General features: G+C 40.9%; 1 protein-coding gene across 2 annotated transcripts in view; it reads right to left on the reverse strand.

Moving 5' to 3' along the window:
• The window catches only part of CRY1 (cryptochrome circadian regulator 1), a 78,247-nt gene that overhangs the window by 20,378 nt on the left and 38,437 nt on the right, over positions 1-19,432 (reverse strand). For both annotated transcript variants that reach the window (XM_050926566.1, XM_050926576.1), the window contains exons 2-7: positions 12,326-12,434; positions 9,351-9,493; positions 7,526-7,710; positions 2,090-2,178; positions 1,517-1,657; positions 1,114-1,425 (exon numbers count right to left, since the gene is read on the reverse strand). In XM_050926566.1, the coding sequence (XP_050782523.1) occupies positions 1,114-1,425; positions 1,517-1,657; positions 2,090-2,178; positions 7,526-7,710; positions 9,351-9,493; positions 12,326-12,434 (979 nt within the window). The remainder of the gene's footprint in view (positions 1-1,113; positions 1,426-1,516; positions 1,658-2,089; positions 2,179-7,525; positions 7,711-9,350; positions 9,494-12,325; positions 12,435-19,432) is intronic.

Here is a 19,432-nt window from a genome sequence, read left to right on the forward strand (position 1 = left end):
ACACATGTATAAACTGCATAAGACAAGCTGCCTTAGGATTTTTCATGCAATTACTTGCATAACCAAGAGCGCTGTTTACATGTGAAACAGGAAGAAGGATGTGAACACAACTCAATAGTTTAAAAAAAAGAATTAGAAGAGATATTATAAGTGAACTTACACCACCACCAGCAAATGTATTAATGTTCAAGTTTCAAATAGTAAAAACTTTGTTTACAACTGTAATTAGTTTAAAAAATTGTAACCATATTTAGAAATTTAGTTTTATTATCTCAAACACAAACAAAAGCAAGGACTGAACAAAGAATGATGCAAATAATAACAATGAGACTGACACAACTTTGTACTCCGAATGGCCATGTCTCCAGTTTTAGGAAGATTTGGTACTACATCTCTACCTCGATATAACGCTGTCCTCGAGAGCCAAAAAATCTTACCGCGTTATAGATGAAACCGCGTTATATCAAACTTGCTTTGATCCACCGGAATACACAGCTCCACGCCCCCAGAGCACTGCTTTACTGTGTTATATCTGAATTTGTGTTATATCGGGTCGCGTTATATCGAGGTAGAGGTGTAGTTAGTTGGACTAATTAATTGTGATTACTCACAAATCATGTTGTCCAACATGTATGGGTCTGATACTGCCAGGTGCCAAGTGTCCTCAACACTTACTTTTCTGCCCCCATCTCAATTCCCATCTTATTTTCTCTACTAATCTGAAAAGAAAAGGTGGGTCGCTTCTTTTTTGGAAGAGGGGCAGAGAGTATGTTTGGGAAAGAATTTCTATTAGCTGATGAATAATCTGTATTTATTCTTATCATAGAAATATAGGGATGAAAGGGACCTCAAGAGGTCATATCCTCACTTCCCCCATATTCTATTTAGATTTTAAAAGAACCCATGGATTTAATAATTGCTGGCCTCAATTTTCAGACTGGGTTACCTAAAGTTAAGCACCAAAGATCATTTCACTCCTACCAGAACTACATGGTTTAAATTTTTTGACCACAGTTTAAGCTGTAAAACCTACTTGGATGCATTTACCAATGGGTATAGTTTGTATTTAATTCTTATTATCTGCATCAGAAATTCATTAATGAAAAACTGTACCTTCATTCCTTCTTCCCAACTAATCCACAGGTCACCTCGAGTCAAGAAGCATGCCACAGCATGTCTGGCTAAATGGTGAATCCAACCTTCCTGACGGAGCTGTGTCATAATTGCATCAATCCAAGGAAATCCTGTCCTGCCTTCTGCCCACTTGGCCAAAGCCTCAGGATTCCGATCCCATGGAATCTGAACACAGATAGGATTTCCCTCCATTTTATCAAAGCGTGGATTATTAGTAGCTGCTGTGTAGAAAAACTCACGCCACAGGAGTTGGCCATAAAGGGAGAGGGGAGGGGAGCTGTTTTTCTTTACCTGAAAGGCAACACAAAAAGAAAACAAATTTTATTAGAATTTTTTTCACTGTATATAAAAACATGATTATCTGACCAAGTTGAGTTCATACCTTTTTGTATAGGTCTGTTAACTTGAAATAAAAAAGGCGACATGACAGACAGCCAAACCGCAGATAGGGACTAAGCCCTGTGGGACTTGCAAGAAGGGAATTTGCATTCATTCGTGGTCTTTCAAAGTTTGCTACCCAAGCCTTAGAAAAAGAAAAACAAATTGGTAGAATACAGACTAGATGATCCACAGGCAGACAGGAAGATTATAAAGTTGAATATAAAATTGAAACATAACTGATGATTAAGAAGTTATCTTTATAGTCACTTTTTGTGACTTTACTGAAGGTATCTCCACTGGAAAAGGAGTTCATATATTTTTCAAAACTACATGAGATGTTATCAAATCTTCTTCTAGTTGTTCAATTTTTATAAAAGTTGAAATTCTAAATTTTTATCGACTTGTAAAAATCATTACAAAAAAAAAATAGCTATTCAATCTGTATCAGGATATAGGTCTTTGTTGCAGTTTCCTGGAAATTCTGTTCTTCTTTTCCCCACACTTATTTGTAACAGTAATTTACCATGGTTTTCAAGAGGCCAATTTTTGCTTACATCAATGATCTGCAACATACCTTTCGTTCTAAGTGCCTTTCCAGTCTCGTGAGTGCTTCTGTTTCTCCACCTGGCCACACTGCTGAAGGCAAACCATCTGTATCAAAACCTGATGAGTGAATTAAAAGAAGAAAAAAAAGATATATTTTTTAATATTGTAGCACAAAGAATCAGTAGTTATCCCTATTCTTGGAGAAAAACTGTATCATGGTTTGAGAACATCACTGGATAGCAGAATACAGCTTTTAAAACAATGTTTGCCGAAGTGACAAGTCCTAGCAAACTACTTTAGAACACCATTTACCTGCAACTAGCTTAAATATGATTTTTATGCTCTATTATAAAAGAGGCAAGAGTGGAAAGATCTTACTTCAATTCCTTTTTACATTTCCCTTGGCATGGACAGTTTAAAAAAAACAAACAATTTCCATTTTTGTTTATAGTTTTGTTTTTGAGTTCTCAGCTCTGTAACATTTGGGATGGAAGAACTACCGAGATTTTTATTTTTCAGAGACAACCTCCATTAGATTTTAAGAATGCATAACAAAAAACAGCCAAAATGGAAACAGCTCATTTTGAAAAATTTTAAATTTGGAACTAAAATTTACAGAGACAAGTCTTTATATTCTCCACGTCCACTGAAGGTAATCTGCTGCAAGGGATATTTAAGTCAGATATTCAATATTAGGAAAAACATTCCAACTGTCAAGATAGTTAAGCACTGGAATAGGCTTCTCAGGGAAATTGTGAAATCCTTGTCATAGGAGGTTTTTAAGAACAGGTTTACTTGGTCCTGCCTCAGCACAGGGGGCTGGATTGGATGGCCTCTTGAGGTCCCTTCCAACTCTATAGTTCTATTACTCTATTCTAGGGGTAGGCAACCTATGGCATGTGTGCCAAAGGCGGCACACAAGCTGATTTTCAGTGGCACTCACACTGCCCGGGTCCTGGCCACTGGTCCTGGAGACTCTACATTTTAATTTAATTTTAAATGAAGCTTCTTAAACATTTTGAAAACCTTATTTACTTTACATGTTTAGTTATATTATTATAGACTTTTAGAACGAGACCTTCCAAAAACGTTAAAATGTATTACTGGCACACAAAACCTTAAATTAGAGTGAATAAATGAAGACTTGGCACACTACTTCTGAAAGGCTGCCGAACCCTGTTCTATTCTACTGAAAAATGGAGTGCCTGGGAGCAGAGCAGAGAACCAGGAACTAACTCAGTAACCAATGAGAAGGATATGCTGCATAACCCAGGGACGCAGTAATAAGTGCAGTAGTGTCACTGAAGTAAATGCTTACGAGTTTTGTTAGATTGGGCCTTTAATCTGCAATTTTTGAAAGGGACGAGGTTAACTTGAAAATTTGTATGACAATTCTGTACCTGCTATAGTGACAAATTACACTCAAGAATACTGTAACAAGAAGCTAGTAATTCCTCTCCCCCCGCAGAGACTGAAAAGACATTTGTTAGAGGAGCAGAAAAACCCTTATAAAAATGTTTTTAAATGATTTGTAAGGGTCCAGACATATTTAAAAGGTGTTCCAGGAGAAACTGATGGTGAATGTCAAAAAGTTCAATTTGTCAGTATCTCTTTGATTCATCATGCTATGTTTAGCCTGACATGTTTTCATATGGGCACTTGTGTTTGCCAGATTCAAACAACAATGGTAATTAAATAGATCATTACTGTAAACAATATTATGTAAAAACTGATCTGCATAGTTGTTACTAAGTGTTTAATTATATACTAAATTGATCAAATACATGTTTTACTTTTTGTTTTCTTAGACCCAAGCTGTGTGATTTGAATTGAACTGGACTAGACAGAGCAGTGGAGGTGTGACAAGATTTTTCCCAGACACCTATGGTGACAACCTGGAGGCAAAGTCATATTTGCTTGTGTTTAATGGAAGTGACTGAAGATTAAATACATTACAAACAGAGTGAGGATAAAGGAGTCTTTTTATTATTTTACTTCATTTACTTTATCATAATGTCTTGTGTAACTTTGCAAAAATAGGTTTTCAGCACAGTTTTGTATGAACACAAGGTACTATCCTGAAGCACAGAGATAGGGAAGGTGTTCAATGCAAAAGAGGAGCTGTAAGTATATAAGCAGGAGTGTTGTAAGAAAGACATGCTCTACTCCGTGCTGATTAGACCTCAACTGGAGTATTGTGTCCAGTTCTGAGCACCACATTTCAGGAAAGGTGTGCACAAATAGGAGAAAGTCCAGAGAAGAGCAACAAAAAATGATTAAGGGTCTAGAAAACCATGACCTAAGAGAGTAGATTGAAAAAACTGGGTTTGTTTAGTCTGGAAAAGAGAAGACTGAGGCTTGGTCTACACTACGCGTTTAAACCGATTTTCGCAGCGTTAAACTGATTTAACGCTGTACCCATCCACGCTACGAGGCCCTTTATATCAATATAAAGGGCTCTTTAAATCAGTTTCTGTACTCCTCCCCGACGAGAGGAGTAGTGCTAAAATCGGTATTACCATATCGGATTAGGGTTAGTGTGGCCGCAAATCAATGGTATTGGCCTCCGGGCGGTATCCCACAGTGCACCACTGTGACCGCTCTGGACAGCAATCTCAACTCAGATGCAGTGGCCAGGTAAACAGGAAAAGCCCCGCAAAATTTTGATTTTCATTTCCTGTTTGCCCAGTGTGGAGCTCTGATCAGCACGGGTGGCAATGCAGTCCCAAATCCAAAAAGAGCTCCAGCATGGATCGTACGGGAGATACTGGATCTGATCGCTGTATGGGGAAACAAATCTGTTCTATCAGAGCTCCGTTACAGAAGACGAAATGCCAAAGCGTTTAAAAAAAAAAATCTACAGGCTACACAGTGCTGTGTGACAAGTGTAACGGGAAGCCAGAGACTTAAATGGATGCTCATGGAAGGAGGGAGGGGGTACTGAGGACTCCAGCTATCCCACAGTCCCCAGCAGTCTCCGAAAAGTATTTGCATTCTTGGCTGAGCTCCCAATGCCTGAAGGTTCGAACACATTGTCCGGCGTGGTTCAGGGAATAGCTCGTCAATTTACTCCCCCCCCTCCACATGAAAGAAAAGGGAAAGAAATCCTTTCTTGACTTCTTCCAATGTCACCCTATGTCTAATGAATGCTGCTGGTAGACACGATGCTGTAGCAGTGAAGAGCAGTATCCACTCCTCTCCCCTCCCTGGTGGCAGACGGTACATGCTTGAAAACTGCTGAATACCCCTGGCTGGCCTCAGGGGCGCCTGGGTAAAAATAGGAATGATTCCTGGTCATTCCCAGTAGATGGGACAGAACGGCTGGTAACCGTCTTCATCATAGCCACTGGGGGCTGAGCTCCATCAGCCCCCTCCCTTTCCTGTGTAAAGAAAAGATTCTGTCCTGCCTGGACTATCATAGCAGCGACATGCTGGGCTCCTCTCCCCCGCACCGCTTAATGTCCTGCCTGGACTGTCATAGCACGGGGAGGTTGCCTCCCCCTCATTTTATCTCACTAACAAGTCACTGTTTCTTATTCCTGCATTCTTTATAACTTCATGACACAAATGGGGGGGGGGACCACTGCCACAGTAGCTCAGGAAGGTTGGGGGAGGAGGGAAGCAATGGGTGGGGTTGTTGCAGGGGCACCCCCCGTGAATGGCAGTAGCTCAACATTTCTGCAGGATCTGACACGGAGGAGCTGTGCTCTCTGACACACTGCTTCTCTAGTACACTTGCCCCAAATTCTAGGCAGGACTGACTCTATTTTTAGAAACCATAAAGGAGCGATTGACTCGGGGAGTCATTCCCAGTTTTGCTTTTGCGCCTCCGGCTGATCTTAGCCAGGGGCACCCATGATAGCAGCAGACAGCACAGAAGGACAGATAACCGTCATCTCATTACCAAATTACACGGGCAGCAGACGGTACAGAACGACTGGTAACCATCTCTGCTATCATGCAAAAGCAAATGAATGCTGCTGTGTAGCGCTGGAGTAGCGCCTCTGTCCGCAGCATCCAGTACAGATAGGGTGACTGTAAAAAAAAAAAAAAAAAAAAAAAAAAAAAAAAAAAAAGCTGAACGGGCTCCATGGTTGCCATGCTATGGTGTCTGCCAGGGCAATCCAGGGAAAAAGGGCGCGAAATGATTGTCTGCCGTTACTTTCCCGGAGGAAGGAATGACTGACGACATTTACCCAGAACCACCCGCAACAATGATTTTTGCCCCATCAGCCACTGGGCTCTCAACCCAGAATTCTAAGGGGCGGGGGAGACTGCGGGAACTATGGGATAGCTACAGAATAGCTACCCACAGTGCAACGCTCCAGAAATCGACGCTAGCCTCGGACCACGGACACACACTGCCAAATTAATGTGCTTAGTGTGGCCGCGTGCACTCGACTTTATACAATCTGTTTTAAAAAACCGGTTCATGTAAAATCGGAATTATCCTGTAGCATAGACGTACTCTGAGAGGGGACATGATAGCAGTTTTCAGGTATCTAAAAGGGTGTCATCAGGAGGAGGGAGAAAACTTGTTCACCTTAGCCTCTAATGACAGAACAAGAAGCAATGGGCTTAAACTGCAGCAAGGGAGATTTAGGCTGGACATTAGGAAAAAGTTCTAACTGTCAGGGTACTTAAACACTGGAATAAATTGCCTAGGGAGGTTGTGGAATCTCCATCTCTGGATATGTTTAAGAGTAGGTTAGATAAATGTCTATCAGAGATGGTCTAGACAGTATTTGGTCCTGCCATGAGGACTGGACTCTATGACCTCTCGAGGTCCCTTCCAGTCCTAGAGTCTATGAATATATAAGTACATAAAAGTTTGTTACAAGGAGGAGGGAGAAAAATTGTTGTTCTTAACCTCTGAGGATAGGTTAAGAAGCAATGGGCTTAAATTACAGCAAGGGAGGTTTACGTTGGACATTAGGAAAAACTTCCCATCAGGGTGGTTGAGCTCTGGAATAAATTGCTTAGGGAGGTTGTGGAATTGCCATCATTGAAGGTTTTTAAAAGCAGGTTAGACAAACCTGTCAGGAATGGTTCAGATAATACTTAGTCCTGCCATGAATGCAGCGGACTGATCTAGATGACCTCTCGAGGTCCCTTCCAGTCCTATGATTCCAAGCATATTAGCCAGTACAGTGTTTTCAAACAAGTGTACTCTGATATCATGGAAAGATGGTTATGCTGCAGGAGGCCAAAAAATATAGGGTTTTACCTAGCCATCTAGCCTCGTAAAAATAATAATAATAAAAAATAAGTCTTGAAGTCACTTGTTCAGGCTTTCCACCTTTGCTTTAGGTTGATCTGATGTCAGCAGTTTTAGTTTATTTATGAAGCTTAAGTGTAAAAGTCACCTGAACAAGACTGAAATAACCATGTAGGACATTTTATAAGTAATACTGAAAATGTGTCTAACACAGTGCAATGAACGAATACAAGTCTTATAACATACCTAGCTCTTCTAATGACGGAACACCATATTTCTCATCATGGTCATCAGAAACTGGAGTAGTGCACTTTTCCATTACTTCTGCAGTGATGGTTTCCACTGGCATCTCCAGGGGTTCCATTCTACTGATTAAAGTCTGAAATCTTTTATAGGTAAGAGGTGGCTGGCCCCCATTTAATTCTATAATCCTGTGTTCAAAACACATAAATGCCTGCATTTAATACCAGTGCATATTACAATTTTTATATATTATACACACACACTTTGTCCTTACCTGCAATTTGAATTCTGTTGTTTACACACACACACACACACACACACACACACCCTAGAACCTTAATTATACCACTCCAATCCCACTAGGGAGACAGAAGAACTTAATTGCATAACAAAGTGATTACTATTCTAGCTTTCTGGGTTTGAAAAAAAAAAAAAACAAACCTCTCCGCAGTGGACAAATAACGAATAAACAAACAAATATATACACATCCTCAAACAGATTACAGATATCAGTAAAAATAAAGTTATTACAAAGACATACATACAAGCCACCAATTAAAAGCTTTAAAACTGCAATTTGGAAGAAAAAAAGATTACTGTGGTATTCCCATGGAATAATATGGTAACTTTACTTAGGCAAAAAATGAAGATCTAATGCTTTTAATGGCAACCACTGTACATGCATGCACATACCCCACCCCGCTTCTATACTCCACTTTTTCCTCAAAAGAATAATTTGCTTTGGATATACCCCAAACTCCAGAGAACACTGAAGCAGAATTTAAAAAAAACAACCCTAATATTGTGGCATAGAATGGTAAAACCATGTTGTGCAGAGGGAGCAGCAATTTCTCTCTTTTTTTTTTTTTTTTTAAACTACTTCATTAATTTGTTCTCCCCACCCACTGATGAAAGGTCAACTCCTGGGTTCCAAACAGTGGGAAAAAAATATAAAAGTGAGAGATTTTAAATAAATTACTTTTAAATCAGCTATAATAGTCTAAAACTGGAAATTATAACATAGTTAATAAATTTATCAAAATCTCAATGGGACCAATACTTTACATTTTATGTATGTATGTATGTATGTATGTATGTATGTATGTATGTATGTATGTATGTATGTATGTATAAATAATAGGGATCTAGTACTAATCCATTAAAAACAGTGGTCTGTAGAAAAATATAAATGACATTGTGCAAGGCAAGATGATGATATCAAGCAATCCCCAATAACTTTCTAGATACATAAATGAAAGAAAGGGAGTGTTTGAAAAATGTTCGATTCAGAACTAGCCCACTAGAAACAGTAAAGGACTTTAAACTTCTTGACATATTTGCATACTGAAGACTGCACTAATTTGAAGCAAGGGTACTGATCTTGACCATTAGTATTCTTAGCAGGTTCTTTATCACCCTGATGGTATGGAATGGTAGAACTGTTAAAAATTGGTATCTATTTAACTATATCCAAAATCTAAAATTTAAATAAAATGATAAATCCTATGTAAAGCGAATTATAGGCACTAACACACCATATCCACCCAAAAAATATGCAGCCATTTTTATAGACTGATTATGGCATATTTTATTAAAGGACTGATATGTTGGCTTCCTTGACCCATTTTGGAGTTCAAAACTCTACTTTGTATTGAAATAAGATGTCATTATTTCACTAGGGGGCGTAAGGAGGAGGAATGAAACCTGACTAAGCTTACAGTAAAGAAGACTGCAACTGTGCATTGCAGTTTCTGTGCAAAACAATGACTGAATGCTGCATAAAAAACACAGATCACTACTCTGTGAACTTACGACAGTGGTAACTTACTTGTCTAAGTCATATAATGTATGCGAAATTCGTACAATGACCTCCACTCCGGCTTCACTAGCCAGCTTCTTAATTGCTGCATCCCTCTCCTTCCCAAATGGCTCAGAATCATATTCAATAGAAAGTTTTGCAATGTTCCATTCCTGAAATTCAGGAAAAAAGTGTTAGTTAGAAACACCAGTTGCCAGGGGGTGGAGGGGAAGAGACACTTATTCCTCCACACCTAATTAGATAATAATCCAGTCTTGCACATCAGAAAAAGTCAAAAATCTTAAAAGAAGCAGTAGCAAAGATAAACTAAAAACCAGGCCTCCCTCTAGCCATTATTCAACACCACCTTCTCAGAGAATAAATGCTGCCCTTTAAGCATTCCTGTCTGTTTTAACTGCATGGGAAGCTAAATTCTCAGAGAGAATTAATCCAAAAATGATCAAAGTGACTTTTAAAAAATTATCTCAAAAGGAAAGAGAAAACCAAGATGCAGTTTTATAGCCTCACAACCTGAATCACCTGATATGGGCCAGCCACAGTTGTTTTACTGTGCAGCAGACATACTTTTGGTGGACTCCCGGGGTATCCCACAGGCCTACTTTCTTTGTTCCCTGGACAGTTTTCCCACACTGCACCACAAACAAAGGACTAGAGTGAACACATTTTGGAAGGGCACTAGGAAGTCTGGGATACGGGTGGTTGGATGCGGGCCCGCATGATGCAACGTAAAAACTGGAACCAGGGTTCAACAATTCCTAACCTGGGGTTACAAATGAGCATAGAGGCTCAAGCCCTAGGTTAACAAACTCAGGGTCTGCTAACCTGAGTTCTATTAAGCCTGCGCTTACATTGCAGCACAGACATAGTCTTAATAGTCTGTCTGAGAGGCCTCTACAGGAATCTTCCTCTAGAGAGTGTTTGTGCTGAGATGGCAGGGGCACTTCTGTTGACTGGAGACCAGCGTACAGCAGGACGAAGGATGGCAGGGAATGTTATATCGCAGGGGTGGCCAATCTGTGGCTCCGGAGCCACATGCGGCTCTTCAGAAGTTAATATGGTGCCTATACAAGGACCATGTCTCTGGGGCTGGAGCTACAGGCGCCACCTTTCCCATGTGCTGGGGCATGCTCACTGCTCAAACCCTGGCTCTGCCACAAGCCCTGCTCCCACTCTACCCCTTCCTGTGCCCTCCCCTGAGCCTGCCATGCCCTCGCTCCTCCCCCTCCCCCCTAGAGCCTCCTGCATGCCACAAAACAGCTGATCGGCAGGCATGGGGAGTGGAGGGGGAGGCGGCGGCACTGGGAGCAGGGGAGCTGCTGGGGAGCTGCTGACATATTACTGTGGCTCTTTGGCAATGTACATTGGTAAATTCTGGCTCCTTCTCAGGCTCAGGTTGGCCACCCCTGTTCTATCATGAGGAGTCTCCATTTAATTTTCCAGTTCTTCCTAACTCTGAATTTAAGTGCAAAGCAGAAGTTGCACTTTTAAAGGATGTGTGTTTCCTCGAGGCAACGGATACAGTGGGAATGCCCATTACTCACAAGGATGGCCTCCTGGAAAGTGTGGAAGCGTCTGAACCCCAATTAACCAGGAATACCCTCCCGTTGAGGTAAAAACCTTCCCAGAGGGAAAATAAAATAAAAAAAACCGAACGGATCTCATATAAACCAACTACCAGCTACCCTACACTAACTAAACTAACAACTAGGATAAGAAACATCTATAAGGCAAGCTCAAAGTGGACACTGCTGAAACTCCATCTCAGGCCAAAGTGAGCAAAAAAACACTGTAAAAAAATTCTCCTATTGAAGGCACATGTGCAGCTGAAGTGGAGAACTCATAAGGACAATACTCAAAGGAGGAGAACAAGCTTTTGAGCTTCTCAGAGCTCTTCCTCAGGTCTGGAGAAGTTAATCAGAGGAATGTCTACACTGCAATTTAACATCCACAGCTGGCCAGCGTCAGCTGACAGGGTCTCAGATCCTGGGCTCCAGCCCGAGCCCGAATAGCTACATTGGAGTTAAACAGCATCATAGCCTAAGCCCAATTCAGCTGACGTGGGCCAGCCAGGAGTGTTTAATTGCAGCACATACATACCCAGATGTCCAAGCTACATACAAGGAAGGGCAGATTGTTAAGCACAAGAGATTCACACACAATCCCTGGCAGGTTTGAATTGTTCAGTAATAAACTCCCCACACAAACTTTAAACATCTTCAACATAAATCCTTTTAGAGGCTAGGTGTCTAACTTTATCAAAATAAGTCAAGCCGTATCTAGCAGAATTAGCTTGACAGCTAGCAATTATAGCTTGATTCTATACAATTAGAAAAGTTATGATCCCCCAATTTCCAACTTTAAAGTTTATACATTTACGAGGAACAGTTTGAAATGTTGGATACTTCCCCCCACCCCAAAAAGATTCCAGACTCAATAAGATGAGACAGTGAGACACACACTGGATAATGGGGGTGGAGGGCAGCCAGACTACCCTGAACCCACCCAAAAACCGACCAAAGAATTTAACCTCTATATAGGAATCTCATTAGAGATTAGGGATGAATATAACATTTCTCTCCATGAACCCTGAACAATTTCCCCAGAATAAAAACTTCCTCTCTACTTCAGGGAGAATTGTCAAACTAGGAGGAAAGTTAGCAACAGCACAAAATTTTTATATACTTTGCAGGCTATTATGAGCTATATTTTATTTTACACAAAAAGCAAAAAACCCACACATTTCTTTAAATCTCTCTCTCTCAGAATAGGAGCCCAACTAAAATTCTCTAACCTTAAAAAGTAGTGAGGGATTCAAAGGTATTTAGGTAAGTAGTGATTTAAGTTAAAGTGCAACAGGACGCAAGTCTTCCCAGACAAAACTAGTTTGATGATTGAAAGCTAAAAACTTCTGAGTGGAGGCGAAACAGTGTATGAAAAGAAAAATGCTGCATTTGAATTAAAACACACTTCTGCCTAGAGCTTACCTTAAAGAGCCTGGGAAACACATCTGCTGGCTGTCCACGAATCACAAACAAACGAGAATTTAATTTTCGTAGATTGGCATCAAGATCTTCAAGACACTGAAGCAGAAATCTGTGGAGAAGAAGATAGATCTTATTCCAAAGCAACATTTATCCTCCTGAAATAGTTCAAACACACATTTTCAGTTAGGAAAGGGGAAATAGGAAGGCGACTACAAGTGGATAGTCAAACAGAAATTACCAAGTTTCCAGGATTTTACAGAAGACCTGCGTTCATACATGCATATTCTTATCAAGGTTCAAATTATACATACTTATTTTGACTACAGTTGTTTATATTCACCAGATGTATTGTTCTACACTGAACTGAAAAAAATCTATCTGCAATGCAACTTCACTTTTCTGCATCATACATTTTAACTTCGGAATGTGCCGAAATGAATGCTAGTTATAATTTGGAGTGCAGTTTTTCAATAATGGAGGGACAGCAGAGGAGTGAAGAACAGGAGTCAATTAGTTGTTAGGAGTATAAACACTTTGTGTAGTAAGGCCTCATACAATACAGTAACCTAAAATGTGACTGAGTACTAGTATAGTTAAGGTCACACTAGATCACGGATGGCAACCTTTGGCACCCGGCCCACCAGGGTAAGCACCCTGGCAGGCTGGGCCAGTTTGTTTACCTGTTCACTGTCCCAGGCTAATGGCGGGGGGGGAGGGCATGACGTGGGCCGAGGGATGTGCTGGCCGCCACTTCCTGCTGCCCCCGTTGGCCTGGAGCAGCGAACCACGGCCAGTGGGAGCTGCGATCAGCCAAACCTGCAGATGTGGCAGGTAAACAAACTAGCCTGGCCTACCAGGGTGCTTACCCTGGGGGGTCGCATGCCACAGGTTGCCAAGCCCTGCACTAGATGATCATAACTTAAAAAAAACAAAAACAAAAACAAAACCAATAAAAATAGGATTTCTATGTACTAATTAAGATTTGTGGTTTCCTCTGGAAGCCACAAAATTTCATTGCCTTAGCTATCCACCCAGTAGGATTATTTAAACAAGACAAATGAAATAGCCAAACCATGAACCCTATAAATCAACCAAAAATGATCTCTAGTATGGCCAGTATACAAGTTTTCCAAATGGAAATTATTTTAGTAAGTCTCTCCAAGTCCATAAAGCTTAAATGTGACATTCATTACTAGTACAATTAGTTACTATGAATTGGCAGTATAATTTTTTGGCATACAGCAGTTAATCTATGCAAATTAGGATATAACTGTTTTTAGATATTTAACAAGGAGCGTGGAGGATTAGTTAATGCTTATAAATTACTTCGTGAAATGTTATGCAAGTCTGAAGTATTCAAATATTGCAAGCATTACATACATCACAATCTCCCCACCCATCCAACACACACACAAAACTTCCCATGTAGCAAGAATAATCCATCATAGGTTGGGAAGAAAATACTTTTGGTGGGTAAGATATACACTAATACAGTAAATTCTGAGGCATTTAGCTGCACTAAAAAGGAACTCATCTCCCCCTTGTACAAAATTGTACATAAATGAAAATTTAAGAAAGATGTTTAAATTAACTGCCAGCTGAAGTTAGTCAACAGAAATAGATCCTGTTGTCTATAACATCATAAAACAATCACAATTTAGTTAAACATTGCAGAATCATTAATAGCTTTAAACTAACAATACAGTTTTTGCCTGCTGCTAGCCTCCATACACAGAAATTCTATTGTTAATTCTGATACGTGATATGATTCAACAAATGCAGAGTGATGGGTATCCCTTCCCATCAATCAAGCACACTAACAGATAATTTCTAATCCCCATATTTCATCTCTGCCAGCATCTCTCTGCTCCCAGCACAAGGACTTACAGCGCTGCAATTTGTTTTGGATTAGTGCCCACAATAACTACTTTTAAGGAGAGGAGGACCAATTTTTTCACCAAAGGACAAGTGTCAATAGTGATTAAGCCTGTTCACAGAAAAGAAAGAATAATCAAGAAATTCTGTTTTCTGGGGTCCTCTTGTCTCAGTGTAAAGTGATGGGTTCCAAGTAGCTGTTCCAAGCAGAATGAATATAAAGAAGGAAAAACAAAGGTTTCAGCTATACTCACCTATCTAGGTATAGCTTCCCAGTTTCTCCATCAAGACGTAGAAGAACTAGACCCCAACTAAACACTAAAATAGATGCAACAGTGAGCCTGGAAAAGGAGGTACATGTAGGTGAAGATAGGAAGAGGATAATGTGCCACAGTTGGAGGACTAGCAGGCTGAATGCTATGCTTTTTTCAGTTAGCACTTAAAGGATTTAAGTATCAAAGGGGTAGCCGTGTTAGTCTGGATCTGTAAAAGCAGCAAAGAATCCTGTGGCACCTTATGGACTAACAGACGTTTTGGAGCATGAGCTTTCGTGGGTGAATACCCACTTCTTCAGATGCATGTGATGGAAATTTCCAGGGGCAGGTATATATATGCTAGCAAGCAAGCTAGAGATAACGAGGTCAGTTCAATCAGGGAGGATGAGGCCCTGTTCTAGTAGTTGAAGCTGTGAAAACCAAGAGAGGAGAAACTGGTTCTGTAGTTGGCAAGCCATTCACAGTCTTTGTTCAATCCTGAGCTGATGGTGTGAAATTTGCAGATGAACAGAAGCTCAGCAGTTTCTCTTTGAAGTCTGGTCCTGAAGTTTTTTTGCTGCAGGATGGCCGCCTTAAGGTCTGCTATAGTGTGGCCAGGGAGGTTGAAGTGCTCTCCTACAGGTTTTTGTATATTGCCATTCCTAATGTCTGATTTGTGTCCATTTATCCTTTTCCGTAGAGACTGTCCAGTTTAGCCGATGTACATAGCAGAGGGGCATTGCTGGCATATGATGGCGTATATTACATTGGTGGATGTGCAGGTGAATGAACCAGTGATGGTGTGGCTGATCTGGTTAGGTCCTGGGATGGTGTCGCTGGTGTAGATGTGGGCAGAGTTGGCATCGAGGTTTGTTGCATGGATTGGTTCCTGAGCTAGAGTTATTATGGTGCGGTGTGCAGTTACTGGTGAGAATATGTTTCAGGTTGGCAGGTTGTCTGTGGGCAAGGACTGGCCTGCCACCCAAGGCCTGTGAAAATGTGGGATCATTGTCCAGGATGGGTTGTAGATCCTTGATGATGCGTTGGAGGGGTTTTAGCTGGGGGCTGTATGTGATGGCCAGTGGAGTCCTGTTGGTTTCTTTCTTGGGTTTGTCTTGCAGTAGGAGGCTTCTGGGTACACGTCTGGCTCTGTTGATCTGTTTCCTTATTTCTTCCTGCGGGTATTGTAGTTTTGAGAATGCTTGGTGGAGATTTTGTAGGTGTTGGTCTCTGTCTGAGGGGTTAGAGCAGATGCGGTTGTACCTCAGTGCTTGACTGTAGACAATGGATCGTGTGATGTGTCCGGGATGGAAGCTGGAGGCATGAAGGTAGGCATAGCGGTCGGTAGGTTTTCGATATAGGGTGGTGTTAATGTGACTATCACTTATTTGCACCGTGGTGTCAAGAAAGTGGACTTCCTGTGTAGATTGGTCCAGGCTGAGGTTGATGGTGGGGTGGAAGCTGTTGAAATCATGGTGGAATTTTTCCAGTCTCCTTCCCATGGGTCCAGATGATGAAGATGTCATCAATGTAGCGTAGGTAGAGAAGGGGCGTGAGTGGACGAGAGCTGAGGAAGCGTTGTTCCAGGTCAGCCATAAAGATATTCGCATATTGTGGGGCCATGCGGGTGCCCATAGCAGTGCCACTGATCTGGAGATATATATTGTCATCAAATTTGAAATAGTTGTGTGTGAGTATAAAGGCACAGAGCAGCCAGTTGTGCTGTGGCATCATCAGGGATAGTGTTCCTGACAGCTTGTATTCCATCTGTGTGTGGGGTTTAATTATTGTAATGGGATGGCCAATTCTCCTACCCACTGGGCCAAAATTGCTGCTATGTGAAAAGCTGTTTTCCAGGACCAAGAGACAAAGAGGCTTCCATATGAGGTACACAGGTGGATAAGTTTATTTCCAGAAGTCCTTTGACTCCAGGAAAGGATAAGGGGACCATCAAATAATCAAAGAATTAGCTACTGCAGCCTGACACCTTATGTAACAAGAATTAGATCCTATAGGAGACCTTTAAATATTACCCCAAAATAAAATGAAGGCAGAGACTTGAACTACAAGGAACTAGAGAGCAGAGCCATCCCTAGGTAACAGTGAATCGGGATGACTGCTCCAGGCCCTGCGCTTTGGGGACCCCACAAGCCAGTGCAATTGGCTGGATGGTGAACTGCTGGCTGGGGGAGGTTACCCCCAGCCCCACCCCTTCCACCTGAGGGAGAGCACACCTGGAGGAGAGCATGCGGCGGCGGCGCTGCAGCCTTCCCAGCCCCAGGAAGGCAGGAGGCATGGGTGGCCGGAGTGTGCGCGGGGCTACACCTGGCTATTTGGGCAGGGACTACCTCCCCCAGCCTCCTCTACCTTCCCCCGATGTGTTCGGCCCCTGAAGTGACATCACTGCCAACCCAGGCCCCGCTCTTCCAAACGGACAGCCCTGCTAGGGTGTAATCTTTTGTAAAATCCTGCTTGAAGAAAATATAATGAGAATATTTTCTTGCTTAGTAGTCAGCACACAAATGAGTGATGGCAACATCACATTCCTTTTAAAGCTCTTTCTAGATCCCCGAGGAGCTAAAAAGTGTTAAATGAGTAGTCAAGCAAGACAGGCCACTGCAGAGAAGTTAAACAAATTATATGCATCAGTCTTCACTGTAGAGGATGTTGCAAGATACCCACATCAGAGCTATTCTTTTGGGGTTACAAAACTGAAGTACAGTCCAAAACTGATGTCTCAGTAGGAGAGGTTTTAGAATAAACCGATAAACTAAAACAGTAAAAGTCACTGGGACCAGACAGTGTTCTGAAGGAACTTGGATCTGAAACTGCAAAAACTACTAACAGTGACATGTAACCTATCACTGAAATCGGTTTCTGTACCAGATGACTGGAAGGTAACTAATGTAACACCAGTTTTTAAAAAGGACAGCTGAGATCCTGGCACTTACAGGCTGGTGAACTTTAATATCAGGAAAATTCATTGAAAGTATAGCAATGAACAAGATTATCAGACACATGGATAAACATGGATTTTATAAAAGGAAGTCATGCCTCACCAATCTATTAGAATTCTTTGAGGGAGTCAACATGCATGCAAATAAGGATGATCCAGTCAATACAGTGTACTTGATTTTCAGAAAGCCTCTGACAAGGTCCCTTATCAAAGGCTCTTAATGAAACTGAGTAGCCAGGGGATAAGAGGGAAGGTCCACCCATGGATCAGTAACTGATTAAAAGACAGGAAACAAAAGGTTGGAATAAATAGTCAGTTTTCACAATGGAGAGAGGTAAACAGCAAGGTCCTCAAGGATCTGTACTGGACACCTGCGCTGTTCAACATATTCACCAGTGATTTGGAAAAGGGGTTGACCGGTGAAGTGGCAAAGTCTGAAGATGATACAACTTAATTCAAGAGTTAAGTCTAAAACAGACTGCAAAGAGTTACAGAACAATCTCACAAAACTGGGTGACTGGGAAACAAAAAGGCAGACGAAATTCAATGTTGATAAGTGCAAAGTAATGCATAATGGAAAACATAATCCCAACTATATATACACAATGATGGGATCTAAATTAGTTGTTACCACCCAAGAAAGATTATGGAGTCAGTGTGGATACTCTGTAAACTTCTGCTCAATGTACACAGCAGTCAAAAAAGCTAACTGTATCTTATGAACTATTGGGAAAGGGACAGAAAAGACGACAGAAAATATCATAATGCTACTATATAAATCCATGGTACACCTGCAGTTTGAATACTGTGTCCAGTTCTGGCCATCTCCAAAAGAATATAGTGGAACTGGAAAAGCTTTCAGAGAAGGACAAAAAAAGATGATCAAAGGTATGGAACAATTTCCATATGAGGAAAGACTACACAGATTAAGACTCTACAATTTAGAAGAAAAGATGACTAAGTGGGATATGATCGAGGTCTACTAAATCATGAATGGTGTAGAAAAAGTGAATATAGTCTTTTTACCTTTTCACATCATACAAATACCAGGAATCACCCAATGAAATTAGCAACAGGCTAAATACAAAAAAAGGGAAGCCTATTTGTATATATTTGTTAATGTCTAAGATTTCTGATTTACCCCAATTAATTGTATATCCTGAGAGGAGTCTAAACTTATTAACAGTAGTTGGAACGTTAGGAATGGTAATGTCAGGCTTAGATATAAATACAAGAGCATCATCAGCATAGGGCACAATTTTCTGCTGTTTGGCCCACCCTGATACTATGAATATGTTGATTTGCTCGCATGGCAATGGATAGAGATTCTAGAGCTAAATCAAAACAGAAGAGGATAAAGGAGGCAGCCCTGCCTCACACCTCTATATAATGAAAATGGGGCCAAAACACCACCACTAGTAACTACCCTGGAAATCAGGTTAGACTATAAAAGCCTAATCCAAGCAATAAATTGTTTATCAAATCCAAATTTTGCTAACATAAGAGATAGTGCCAGTCCATGTGGTCAAAGGCCTTTTCAGCATCTAAAGAAATGACAGTTAAGATTCTTTAGAATCTCATGAAGTGGCAATAATATCAGTTGATGTAAATTATCTGAGCCATGTCTATTATGAAGGAAGCCCACCTCATTTATATGTGTAACGTGTGAAAGAACTTTATCCAATTGCATAGCAATTGCATAGCAAGAGCTTTAAGTACAATTTTAGCACCACAATTGATTAAGAAATTGGTCTATAATTATTATCTAGTCCAAGGTCTTTCCAGGTTTAGGAACAACTGAAATTACAGCTCCTCTTACAATGGGTAGCAGAGTTTGCTCGTTCTTGGCCTCACTGGAACATATTCAATAATCTAGGTGTTAAAAGTTTCAGAGAACTTTTGTAAAATTCAGTTGGGAACACATCTGCACCAGGAGTCTTACAATCTTCACTTCTTTTATAGTTTGAATCAGTTCTGTGATTTCTATGAGGGCATCTAAAAGTTCCTTCTGAGAGTCAGATA

The sequence above is a fragment of the Gopherus flavomarginatus genome, chromosome 1 (genome assembly GCF_025201925.1).
Source record: "Gopherus flavomarginatus isolate rGopFla2 chromosome 1, rGopFla2.mat.asm, whole genome shotgun sequence".
In the NCBI taxonomy this organism is placed as follows: Eukaryota; Metazoa; Chordata; order Testudines; family Testudinidae; genus Gopherus; species Gopherus flavomarginatus.